Raw genomic sequence first — 11,903 nt, 5'->3', positions numbered from 1 at the left:
TTTTTTTTATTCCAACTATTTTTAAAAATACAATAATTTTCCCCACACATTGCTCCAAGTTTATTGAGGAGTTTTTATGTGAGTGCTTACATTGGAGTAAAAAAAAAAACAATCAGGTACTTTATGTACAAGCGTATAAATATCATCATTATTATTATTATTGTGGAAGTGGTTAAGTAAGGACATGAAAATGTGGCGTGATGACAAACGGAGCGACTCGTCAGCGACCCGCACTGTCGAGTCGGAGGGAGTCCCTGAAGGCATCACACCGACCCTGTCTTCACAGCATTTACGCTCGGAGCCAAGTCCCGTGCCCGCCCGGCTCGGCCGAGCGCCTGAGGAAGGACGGACGAGTCCCGAGGAGGAGGAGGAGGAGGAGGAAGAGGAGGGGGCGGTCCCACGTTCCCTTCACATGCTTCCGCAGCCAAAAAAGTCCACGCCCACGTAGCGGGGGTAGCCTTCCAGGGAGTTCATGCCCACCGGGTCGAACTTCCAGTACTGGCGTCCTCGGATGAAGTGGGCGTAGCCTGGTAGGCGGCAAACAGCTTCCTGTTAGCCCTTTCACAACAAAAGCCTCACCGAGGACGCAACTTGATGCCCTTTGATCTTGAAGGGAAGGGGCGGAGCTTACCGTAGGCGTCCCTGAAGGTGGCGTCCACGTCCGCGGGGATGCCGCCCCAGTCGGCCATGCTGCGGGGGTACGGCGAGTCCGGGCGGCTGTGGCGGGGGCTGAAGCGCCAGTAGCTTCCCGAGTGGAAGAGGTAGGTGTTGTAGTCGGGGTCGTGACCCCAACGCAGCGCTGCCTGGACGCCCGGCACCGACAGGCCCAGAGCCCGTACGGGCTCGGGCCCGCGCACCCGCATCTCAGCGTCAAACACCCAGTAGCTCTCACCTGGAGACACGCCACAACGTCAGCAAAGGCCCCGCCCCAGTGGGGGCGCATGCTCACGTGACGGGTCACCTCGGAAGAACCAAATGTTCCCCGCCTTGTCTTCGAAGGCGGCGTCGATGTTGTCCGGGATCCCCCTCCAGTGGCGGGACGCCAGGGCGGGGTAACCCTTCTCCAGGTGTCCGTCCCGGATCCGCCACACGTAGCCCGACTTGAAGAAGAAGAGCTCGCCGCGGATCACGGACGCCGCGTCGAAGTCAGTCTGGCAGACGTCGGGCTGGCGAGGAGAGGACACGGGAGAGGTTGGAGACGGGACGCAGGGGGGAGGACGCCGGGATGCTGTCTGCTCACGTGAGGGACGATCTCGTTGGTCTCAGGGTCCGACGGCGGAGGGGGCGGGGGCGGCGTCGGCGGAGGCCGGACCCCAGGACGGGCGCCGTAGAGATACTGGATGCCTCGCTTGTCGTCGTCGCTCAGCTTGAGCGGGTAGGAGAAGGAGTAGTAGGCGGACATGATGGCGCCCGGCTCGTCAGAGTGCAGGAGGCCCAGCACGTGTCCGAACTCGTGAGCCGCCACCTGGAGGAGGTCCGTGCCTGTCGCGCACGAGGGTGGGGTGGGGGGTCAGCGCGGGACGGAGGATTTGTTTAGACTCCGGCTCACCCATATGGTTGCCGAGCGTCCACGACTCGTCGTAGTCGAAGTGCATGTCGCCTTGGCGGTGAGTCTTGGGGAAGAAGGCGTGGGCGAGGATCCCACCCGGGCCATCGAAGGGGAGGCTGTCGCCGTGCCAGTACCTGCGGGCGCAACAAACAAACGCGGCTAGCTAGCTAGCGGGCGCAACAAACAAACGCGGCTAGCTAGCTAGCTAGCTGGCTAGCGGGCGCAACAAACAAACGCGACTAGCTAGCTAGCGGGCGCAACAAACAAACGCAGCTAGCTAGCTAGCTGGCTAGCGGGCGCAACAAACAAACGCGGCTAGCTAGCTAGCTAGCTGGCTAGCGGGCGCAACAAACAAACGCGACTAGCTAGCTAGCTAGCGGGCGCAACAAACAAACGCGGCTAGCTAGCTAGCGGGCGCAACAAACAAACGCGGCTAGCTAACTAGCGGGCGCAACAAACAAACGCGGCTAGCTAGCTAGCTGGCTAGCGGGCGCAACAAACAAACGCGGCTAACTAGCCGGCTAGCTAGCTGGCTAGCTCCCCACCTGGTGAAGTCGATGCGGATGTCGGCCTTGCCGCTGCGGACCTCGGTGAAGGTGAGCGGCGTCACGTCGCTCCAGATCTTCAGGGCTTCCCGAAACACCCTCCGCACCTTCTCCTCGCCCATCTGCCACGGGAAACGCACGATCCTGCGTGGGACAACAACAACATCGCCATTTTTTTTACTACCAACCTCACTCTCGACTTCCAACACGGGTGTCCAACGTGTGGCCCGCACGCCGCTTTGGTAACATATCATTTCACTGCTCAGCCCAACAGTCTGTAGGCTTTTTACAAGAGTAAAGTTCGAATATTAATAATAAGTCATACATTTATGAGGAAAAAATAGCAAATAACAAGAATACAGTCGGACATATATAAGCATCAAGTTGTACGTTTGCAAGGAAAAAAAGTCTGAAATTCATGATTAAAAAGTCGTACATTTACAAGAATAAAATTGTAACTTGGCAAGAAAAAAAGTCCTACATTTATGAGAATTTTTTTTTTAATTTACGAGAAAAAAGTCATAAATTTATGACAAAACAATAATACATTTATGAGGAAAAAAGGCATTTTTTCCCAAGAATAACGTTGCACGTTTCTGACAACAAAAGTGATATTTTAGTTTTATAGTTGATATTGTTGTGTATAGTATATATGATATAGTTGTGTATATACGTATAGTATATATGATATAGTTGTGTGTGTATATATATATATATATGTATGATATAGTTGTATCTTGACATACAGTATACATACTGCATCATGGTTCATACAATAATTAATTTATATGGAAAAATATATATTTTATGATAAAAAATTGGATGTGAATATGACAAAGTTCGACTATTAAGAGAAAAAATGTGGAACAATCAGAATTTTCTGATTTTTTTTAGACTGAAGCTGAAATGTTTTCGTGTGCGTCGGGAAGCTGAGGTGATTTTTTTGTGGGGGGGGGGGGGGGTTCACGAGTACAATAATACTTCATACGCTGTTTATGTTGTTTCTGTTTTCAGGTGTGTACGTTTGCACACGGTCCCTTGCCAACGAGGAAGCCAGAAGAAGCAAACAGGAAGTAGTTGATCAACGGGACCTAAATGATGATGGAGTAGTTTCGGACTCCGGACTCTCCTTGAAGGGGAGCAGAAGCCGGCCTGCTTCTTTTCCTTGTCTGAGCTGCGGATTCAATTAGACGGGAATTCTTTGAGGAAGTCATCCATGTGGAGACAATCCAGGGTCCCCCCCCCAGGGTCCCCCCCTCCTCCCCTCCCCGACTGTCGTGCCAGAAAAATACAGCCAGCATGTTAGCATCTGGGGGCACATCAGCGGACCCCCACCGGTGTACGAGCACCCCATCGCCCCCGTAGAAAGAAGAACCCCCTTCCGCCGGTACCTGTAGGTGAGGTCCGTCTTGTCCAGCCTTCCCCCGTAGAGGACGAAGCGTCTGTGGCGGTGCCGTCCCGGATACAGCAGCTCCCTCTGGTTGGGATAGTCCGGAACGCCGCAGCGGGGACGCCTCCACGGGTTGGAGGTGTGGTTGGACGCGTCCTTCGGCATCTTGTCGTGGACGTGAGGGAGTTTGGATCTCTTCTTGGAGTCCAGGAACTTGTCCGCATGGACCTGCGGGGGACATGAGCTGCTGTTGGTGAGGGACTGTGCCGGTTCCGTGTGGACCTGCTCCGGGAACCGTGAGGGATGGGTGGTAGGGTTGGGGTTAAGTCTGCCGCATTAGCGAGCATCACGGTGGACTTAACGTCCAAAGGCTGCTAAGCCGACCCAGAAGGAACCAGACTTTGAGGATCTGAAACCCGATGAGACGTTTAGACAAATGCAACAAATGACCCGCCCCCCCCTGTCAATCATGTCCAAAGCGTGTCCGCACAAACTAGACGAACAAAAGAAAAGAAACCAAATCCCCCCCTGCCCCCCCAGGTGTTATTTTATGGGGGTGGGTGAGGAGAGACGGACTGGCGGCTGGAGGGGCCCCAAAGACCAAGACTTAATGTCCACAAATGAAGTCCAGATGTCCGCCCCACTTCTAAAAGTCCAATTTCCTCCCTGCCCAGCATCAGCTTGTTAGCGTCCATGTTGGGCCGTCGGCACGTGACGCCATCGACACCAAACAAAGACCTTCAGTAACGTCTCCGGCAGACCGGGACCGGCGCGGGCCACCCGGTGACCCGCTAACGGGTACGCAGACCGGGACCGGCGCGGGCCACCCGGTGAACCGGTAACAGGTACGCAGACCGGGACCAGCGCAGGCCACCCAATGACCCTTGTGTGCCTTACAGAGCTGTCTGACACGCCCCCCGCCCCCCCTCAATGTTGATCCATTCCTGACACGTTTCACCCCTGAGGTCAAAGTTCACCACCAACAACCACATCACAGCCAGCCAATCACGGCTAACACATGTTGTCCTGAAAGCCAAGAAGGAGCCACTGAGTCACGGACGGACGCCAGCTGGGACGCTAACAAAGACGCTAACGTGTCCGCGTGGGTGACTGGGCCGGGTTTTCCCACGCCCACGAGCAATTAGCACGTCACTTTCTGCTGAGTGAGCACGCCGCTTTGTCATGGCGCGCGATGTGCGAGCTCAGCGTTACAAGTAGCGACTGGATCCCAGGACGCCGTCTCACACCAACTATGCGGCGTAGGGCGAGTCGGCACAGGAACGGCGCCGCGGGGCCTCGGGTGGCCTCCAACCAGTCGGTCCATTCACTTAGGATGTCCTAGCTAGGATCCTCCAGGGACTCCATGTGGGAGGATTAGGGTTGGCCTTTGGACCAGGGTTAGGGTATTTGTGTTAGGCCCCCAATAAACTTGGGATTAGTAGTAGTTGGGGTACCAGGGTTAGGGTTTGGGGTACCAGGATTAGGGGTGGGATTATGGTTTGTGTTTGGGTATCAATTTAGGAACTATGGGCCATTATTTAAAACAATACAGTCAGCTAGCATATTTTTGTATTTTTCTTTATTATTAGCATATTAGCTCTTAAACACGGGATTAGTGTTGGGTACTTGGGAACATTTAATCCCGGACTGGGTTTCTTCGCTATTACATGACTAGAGACTAGTCTAGACACTGCAGCCAGGGTTCAGTTTGGGGTATTTGGGGTCAAAGCGAAACCGTCACCGCTTTTCTGGGTACAGGTAGCATGCAGTCCCTGGTGGTCTAGTGGCTAGGATTCGGCGCTCTCACCGCCGCGGCCCGGGTTCGATTCCCGGTCAGGGAACTGGCTTTTGGACAGGTTGTGACTGGAGAATGCAGTCAGGATTTGGGTTTAGGGTTAGACCTAAGGCTGTTTTTGGGGTAGGGCTGGGCATGGGTATTTGTCTGACACTGAGGGATAGATCCTGGACTCATTTCCAATCCCAACATCTCTTCTACAAAAAAAAACAAAGGAGAATGTGGGCATCGATCCCACTACCTCTTGCATGCTAAGCTAACCTTAACTACATTGGCAGAGAAGGTCCAGTCTGAGAACTTTTTTGGTTCTTAGCGAGAGTCACTGCCTTTCTTAGCTAGCAGCTAGCATGCAGTCCCTGGTGGTCTAGTGGCTAGGATTCGGCGCTCTCACCGCCGCGGCTTGGGTTCGATTCCCGGTCAGGGAACTGACTTTTGGACAGGTTGTGACTGGAGAATGCAGTTCGGACTGGGTTTAGGGTTTGACCTGAGGCTGTTTTTGGGGTTGGAATTGGGTTAGGGTTCTTCTACAAAAAAACAAAGTATTCCTTGGAGAATGCGGGCATCGATCCCGCTACCTCTGACATGCTAAGCTAACCTTAACTACATTGGCAGAGAAGGTCCAGTCTAGAGTCAGTGTCTTTCTTGGTACAGCTAGCATGCAGTCCCTGGTGGTCTAGTGGCTAGGATTCGGCGCTCTCACCGCCGAGGCCCGGGTTCGATTCCCGGTCAGGGAACTGACTTTTGCACAGGTTGTGACTGGAGAATGCAGTTCGGACTGGGTTTAGGGTTTGACCTGAGGCTGTTTTTGGGGTTGGAATTGGGTTAGGGTTCTTCTACAAAAAAACAAAGTATTCCTTGGAGAATGCAGGCATCGATCCCGCTACCTCTCGCATGCTAAGCTAACCTTAACTACATTGGCAGAGGAGGTCCAGTCTCAGAACTATTTTGGTTCTTAGCTAGAGTCACTGCCTTTCTTGGTACAGCTAGCATGCAGTCCCTGGTGGTCTAGTGGCTAGGATTCGGCGCTCTCACCGCCGCGGCCCGGGTTCGATTCCCGGTCAGGGAACTGACTTTTGGACAGGTTGTGATGGAGAATGCAGTTCGGACTGGGTTTAGGGTTTGACCTGAGGCTGTTTTTGGGGTTGGAATTGGGTTAGGGTTCTTCTACTAAAAAACACAGGATTCCTTGGAGAATGCGGGCATCGATCCCGCTACCTTTCGCATGCTAAGCTAACCTTAACTACATTGGCAGAGAAGGTCCAGTCTCAGAACTATTATGGTTCTTTAGCTGCAGTCACTGCCTTTCTTAGCTAGCAGCTAGCATGCAGTCCCTGGTGGTCTAGTGGCTAGGATTCGGCGCTCTCACCGCCGCGGCCCGGGTTCGATTCCCGGTCAGGGAACTGACTTTTGGACAGGTTGTGACTGGAGAATGCAGTTAGGACTCGGTTTAGGGTTTGACCTGAGGCTGTTTTTGGGGTTGGAATTGGGTTAGGGTTCTTCTACTAAAAAACAAAGGATTCCTTGGAGAATGCGGGCATCGATCCCGCTACCTCTCGCATGCTAAGCTAACCTTAACTACATTGGCAGAGAAGGTCCAGTCTCAGAACTATTTTGGTTCTTAGCTAGAGTCAGTGCCTTTCTTGGTACGGCTAGCATGCAGTCCCTGGTGGTCTAGTGGCTAGGATTCGGCGCTCTCACCGCCGCGGCCCGGGTTCGATTCCCGGTCAGGGAACTGGTTTTTGTCCAGGTTGTGACTGGAGATAGGATTTGTCTTCGGCCTGGGACAAGGTACTCGACTGAGAATGCAGTCAGGGCTCGGTTTAGGGTTAGACCTAAGGCTGTTTTTGGGCTAGGGATAGACTCATTTCCCATCCCAACATGTCTTCTACAAAAAAACAAAGGATTCCTTGGAGAATGCGGGCATCGATCCCGCAGAGAAGGTCCAGTCTCAGAACTATTATGGTTCTTTAGCTGCAGTCACTGCCTTTCTTAGCTAGCAGCTAGCATGCAGTCCCTGGTGGTCTAGTGGCTAGGATTCGGCGCTCTCACCGCCGCGGCCCGGGTTCGATTCCCGGTCAGGGAACTGACTTTTGGACAGGTTGTGACTGGAGAATGCAGTTAGGACTCGGTTTAGGGTTTGACCTGAGGCTGTTTTTGGGGTTGGAATTGGGTTAGGGTTCTTCTACTAAAAAACACAGGATTCCTTGGAGAATGCGGGCATCGATCCCGCTACCTTTCGCATGCTAAGCTAACCTTAACTACATTGGCAGAGAAGGTCCAGTCTCAGAACTATTTTGGTTCTTAGCTAGAGTCAGTGTCTTTCTTGGTACAGCTAGCATGCAGTCCCTGGTGGTCTAGTGGCTAGGATTCGGCGCTCTCACCGCCGCGGCCCGGGTTTGTCCAGGTTGTGACTGGAGATAGGATTTGTCTTCGGCCTCGGACAAGGTACTCGACTGAGAATGCAGTCAGGGCTCGGTTTAGGGTTAGACCTAAGGCTGTTTTTGGGCTAGGGATAGACTCATTTCCCATCCCAACATGTCTTCTACAAAAAAACAAAGGATTCCTTGGAGAATGCGGGCATCGATCCCGCTACCTCTCGCATGCTAAGCGAGCGCTCTACCATTTGAGCTAATTCCCCCGCTGCTGCTATTTCGGCAGAGAAGGTCCAGTCTCAGAACTATTATGGTTCTTTAGCTGCAGTCACTGCCTTTCTTAGCTAGCAGCTAGCATGCAGTCCCTGGTGGTCTAGTGGCTAGGATTCGGCGCTCTCACCGCCGCGGCCCGGGTTCGATTCCCGGTCAGGGAACTGACTTTTGGACAGGTTGTGACTGGAGAATGCAGTTAGGACTGGGTTTAGGGTTTGACCTGAGGCTGTTTTTGGGATTGGGTTAGGGTTCTTCTACAAAAAAAAACAAAGGATTCCTTGGAGAATGCGGGCATCGATCCCGCTACCTCTCGCATGCTAAGCGAGCGCTCTACCATTTGAGCTAATTCCCCTGCCTTGGCCAGCTCAGCGGGTCCAGTGTCAGAACTATTTTGGTTCTTTAGCTGGAGTACGTCAAAGCACTGTCTCTGCTTTTCTGGGTACAGCTAGCAAGCAGTCCCTGGTGGTCTAGTGGCTAGGATTCGGCGCTCTCACCGCCGCGGCCCGGGTTCGATTCCCGGTCAGGGAAGTCCCCTTTTGGGACACCTTGCTAGCATTGTTGCTAAGATAGTTAAAAACATACTTCCAGCTAAGCCAACAGCACACAGTCAGACGTGTGTGAAAGGAGACACCAAGTGTAGCCGAGCTGCAGACGGCTTGGCGTGCACGGGCATGCGCACGGGTCTCTTTGTCAACGCGCCGTAGACACAACAAGTCGCTATGATAAGACACGCGCTTCTCAGCTGGGAAAGAATGTCTACTCAAAAGTCATCTAGTCAACATTTTTTTTATTTGTTTATGGTTTATTAGCTAGTTTCTCATGTTATGACTCTTTTCTTAAAAAACTTTTTCAATATTTTGACTTTATTTTCATTGATCTTTTCTTGTTTTTCACATTGCTGCTGTTGCTTTTTTTATTATTTAAATATATTTCAACATTTTTCTTGCAAATTCTTGTCTCATAATATTATGACTTTATTCTCGTAACCTTATTTTCTTTTTTTAAATTATTATTTCTTTTTATATTATTTTTAGATTTGAACGTTTACTTTGTATTGTGTTTCTCGTACTGTTATGACTCTTTTCAATTCTCACTTTGCCGTACTTTGTCTAAAACAGAGTGGAAAATATTCCATTCCTGTGGAACAAGTAAGGCTATGGTCTGACGATGTTTAAAACTGATAGGAATGGAATATTTTCCACTCTGTTTTACACAAAGTACGGCAGGACCAGAGGCGGATATCTATGGTAGATATGCGCTTTGCCATTCCTGGTGCAAAACAGAATGGAAAATATTCCATTCCTATGGAACAAGTACTATGGCCTGACAATGTTTAAAACTGATAGGAATGGAATATTTTCCACTCTGTTTCACACAAAGTATCTATGGTAGATATGCACTTTGCCATCTAAAACAGAGTGGAAAATATTCCATTCCTGTGGAACAAGTACTATGGCCTGACGATGTTTAAAACTGATAGGAATGGAATATTTTCCACTCTGTTTTACACAAAGTACGGCTGGACCAGAGGCGGATATCTATGGTAGATATGTGCTTTGCCATTCCTGGTGCAAAACAGAATGGAAAATATTCCATTCCTATGGAACAAGTACTATGGCCTGACAATGTTTAAAACTGATAGGAATGGAATATTTTCCACTCTGTTTCACACAAAGTATCTATGGTAGATATGCACTTTGCCATCTAAAACAGAGTGGAAAATATTCCATTCCTGTGGAACAAGTACTATGGCCTGACAATGTTTAAAACTGATAGGAATGGAATATTTTCCACTCTGTTTTAGATGGCAAAGTGCATATCTAACATAGATACTTTGTGTAAAACAGAGTGGACAATATTCCATTCCTATCATTTTTCAAACATTGTCACACAAAGTATCTATGGTAGATATGCACTTTGCCATCTAAAACAGAGTGGAGAATATTCCATTCCTGTGGAACAAGAAAGACTATGACCTGACAATGTTTAAAACTGATAGGAATGGAATATTTTCCACACTGTTTTACACAAAGTATCTATGGTAGATTTTCCACTCTGTTTTACACAAAGTATCTCCGGTAGATATGCACTTTGCCATCGAAAACAGAGTGGAAAATATTCCATTCCTATCAGTTTGAAACATTGTCAGGCCATAGTCTTACTTGTCCCACACTAGTTTTTCACTCTCCGGAGGGTGGCAAGTTAGTCTTCTTTCCCTGGTGGTCTAGTGGTTAGGATTCAGTGCCCCAGGTTTGATTCCCAGCCAGTCGTTTCCGTTTCTGTTATTGTTTCTACTAAGAGCTGCCAAGCGCAAGCAGTTCCAAACTAGTCACGCCAACAGCGCCCCCCACAGGCCAGTGTTACTTCCAAGCTACATTCTTCCCGAAAATGTGTCATCACCCGTCTAAAATGAGCTTTAATTTGCAGTACAGTACACGGTGTGTTTATGCGCGCGTGTAAACAGGACATGTTTGTGTATTAAATACGTCCGAGTCGCCACAAAGCGGAAAGCCGACACGCAAACAAAGACTGACAAAGCAGGCCGGGCGCGTGGAGAACGCCGCTTTTATGATGTTGTTGTCTCGAAGGCCTCTTATTACTACTTCCTGTCCTGCTGACAACACAAACACCCTGCATACACACACATACACATACAAGTACACGCTCATACAATATACACTACACTGGGAGAAGTACAGTCCCTTGTTTATGGCGCTTAATTGGTTCCAGATATAGGATTATTTCCAGATAAAGGAATATTTTCATCGTCACAGCATAGAAAACATGTTTATGACTTTGTAAACACGGCTTTTAACATCATTAGAGTCATGTACACACAGAATAACACAACTAAAGTCACCTGTTATTCATTGTTTACATGCAATGGAGACGCTTGCTAGCTAGCTACGAGCTAGCAAGCCAACCTATTAGCCTCCAATTTACTTCTTCCAAACTTAAGGAATTAAACTCACCACTTCTACACCGGATGGGGGCAGAACTTTAAATTAATGACTCGATGTTTTGTGTCGTTACTGCCGCCTAGTGACCAGAATAGCACATAGACCGGAGTCATTAGCGATTAATGGAGCTGCTTTACCTGCTAACGATGACGTCACAGGTGGGTAATTAGAATGACGTGAGTGTCAATAATTATACTTTCAGGACAATTTGATTATATGGCTACAGCAGGACAAACAAAGATGGAGGTCAACACAACAAACAACACGCGTGGAGGTGGAGGAGCGTCAAAGTCCACAGAAGAAGAAGAAGAAGAAGACGAAGAAACACTCACCGGCGTCGCTTTGAAAGAGCTGGCCGCGCGCACGCTGGGGGCCGCGCGCGTCCACGAAGGCGCGAAGAGGGCCAGGACGCACACGAGCGCACACGTCCTCATCGTGGCTCTGGGAGACTCTTTGTCAGGTCTGCTCTTTAAGTACTCCCTCTTTTCCTTTGTTCCTCTCTCTCTCTCTCTCTCTCTTTCTCTCTCTCTCTATCACACACACACACTTTCCCCCACCACGTGACCGTTAACCCTCTGTGCGCCACACACACACACACACACCTGCACGCGTCATACGTCTTGCTACGGCTAACATACACCTCCCCACCAGCAGGGGTCGCCATTTGTCGCGCAGCACTCATAGCTAGCTACGCCACAGAACCACATTTCATTGACTATGCTAAAATGCTAAATGTTCAATCATTGGCCATTTGGGCGTGGCAGCTAACCGGAAGTAGCTTTCCTTTAAAGCTATAACTAAATAGATTGTTTGTTACTTTTGTAGTATAAGTCGCTGTTTCACTCCATAATCGTGATAAACTGAAATGTACTTTGTTGTTGTTCAGTCGGGACGTTAGCTTAGTAAGATGAACAAGCGCAGGCAGGCGTGTCCAAAGTGCGTCCCAGGGGCCATTTGTGGCCCATTGTGTGTTTTAATGGTCCGCGGCACACTCTAAAAATATATTAAAAAAAAAAAAA

The 11,903-nt window shown here is 49.8% G+C and overlaps 1 protein-coding gene and 11 non-coding genes across 12 annotated transcripts; 9 read left to right on the top strand and 3 right to left on the bottom strand.

Moving 5' to 3' along the window:
- Window positions 1-47: 47 nt before the first annotated feature.
- Window positions 48-11,376, bottom strand: mmp11a (matrix metallopeptidase 11a). Its single transcript, XM_058070217.1, has 8 exons — window positions 11,217-11,376; window positions 3,486-3,712; window positions 2,095-2,238; window positions 1,550-1,683; window positions 1,241-1,482; window positions 962-1,166; window positions 632-892; window positions 48-527 (listed from the first exon to the last, which is right to left on the bottom strand). The coding sequence occupies exons 1-8, from the start codon at window positions 11,316-11,318 to the stop codon at window positions 409-411; spliced, it is 1,434 nt and encodes a 477-aa protein (XP_057926200.1). The 5' UTR covers window positions 11,319-11,376; the 3' UTR covers window positions 48-408.
- On the top strand, window positions 5,254-5,325 carry trnae-cuc (transfer RNA glutamic acid (anticodon CUC)). The gene has a single exon. It is a non-coding gene; the product is annotated as a tRNA-Glu (tRNA).
- On the top strand, window positions 5,633-5,704 carry trnae-cuc (transfer RNA glutamic acid (anticodon CUC)). The gene has a single exon. It is a non-coding gene; the product is annotated as a tRNA-Glu (tRNA).
- Window positions 5,942-6,013, top strand: trnae-cuc (transfer RNA glutamic acid (anticodon CUC)). Its single transcript has one exon. It is a non-coding gene; the product is annotated as a tRNA-Glu (tRNA).
- On the top strand, window positions 6,274-6,345 carry trnae-cuc (transfer RNA glutamic acid (anticodon CUC)). Its single transcript has one exon. It is a non-coding gene; the product is annotated as a tRNA-Glu (tRNA).
- On the top strand, window positions 6,608-6,679 carry trnae-cuc (transfer RNA glutamic acid (anticodon CUC)). Its single transcript has one exon. It is a non-coding gene; the product is annotated as a tRNA-Glu (tRNA).
- On the top strand, window positions 6,940-7,011 carry trnae-cuc (transfer RNA glutamic acid (anticodon CUC)). The gene has a single exon. It is a non-coding gene; the product is annotated as a tRNA-Glu (tRNA).
- trnae-cuc (transfer RNA glutamic acid (anticodon CUC)) lies at window positions 7,291-7,362 on the top strand. The gene has a single exon. It is a non-coding gene; the product is annotated as a tRNA-Glu (tRNA).
- Window positions 7,845-7,917, bottom strand: trnaa-agc (transfer RNA alanine (anticodon AGC)). Its single transcript has one exon. It is a non-coding gene; the product is annotated as a tRNA-Ala (tRNA).
- On the top strand, window positions 8,014-8,085 carry trnae-cuc (transfer RNA glutamic acid (anticodon CUC)). Its single transcript has one exon. It is a non-coding gene; the product is annotated as a tRNA-Glu (tRNA).
- On the bottom strand, window positions 8,204-8,276 carry trnaa-agc (transfer RNA alanine (anticodon AGC)). Its single transcript has one exon. It is a non-coding gene; the product is annotated as a tRNA-Ala (tRNA).
- trnae-cuc (transfer RNA glutamic acid (anticodon CUC)) lies at window positions 8,381-8,452 on the top strand. The gene has a single exon. It is a non-coding gene; the product is annotated as a tRNA-Glu (tRNA).
- Window positions 11,377-11,903: the final 527 nt, after the last annotated feature.

This window comes from Doryrhamphus excisus, chromosome 4 (assembly GCF_030265055.1).
Source record: "Doryrhamphus excisus isolate RoL2022-K1 chromosome 4, RoL_Dexc_1.0, whole genome shotgun sequence".
NCBI classification, from domain to species: Eukaryota; Metazoa; Chordata; class Actinopteri; order Syngnathiformes; family Syngnathidae; genus Doryrhamphus; species Doryrhamphus excisus.
This window is presented reverse-complemented; position numbering and strand designations above follow the sequence as displayed.

Coding starts and splice junctions, on each gene's coding strand:
- mmp11a (XM_058070217.1), bottom strand. CDS start 11,318: ATGAGGACGTGTGCGCTCGTGTGCGTCCTGGCCCTCTTCGCGCCTTCG. Junction 2,239..3,485: donor AAGACGGACCTCACCTACAG/GTACCGGCGGAA, acceptor TGTCCCACGCAG/GATCGTGCGTTTCCCGTGGC. Junction 1,167..1,240: donor CCAACGAGATCGTCCCTCAC/GTGAGCAGACAG, acceptor TCTCCTCGCCAG/CCCGACGTCTGCCAGACTGA.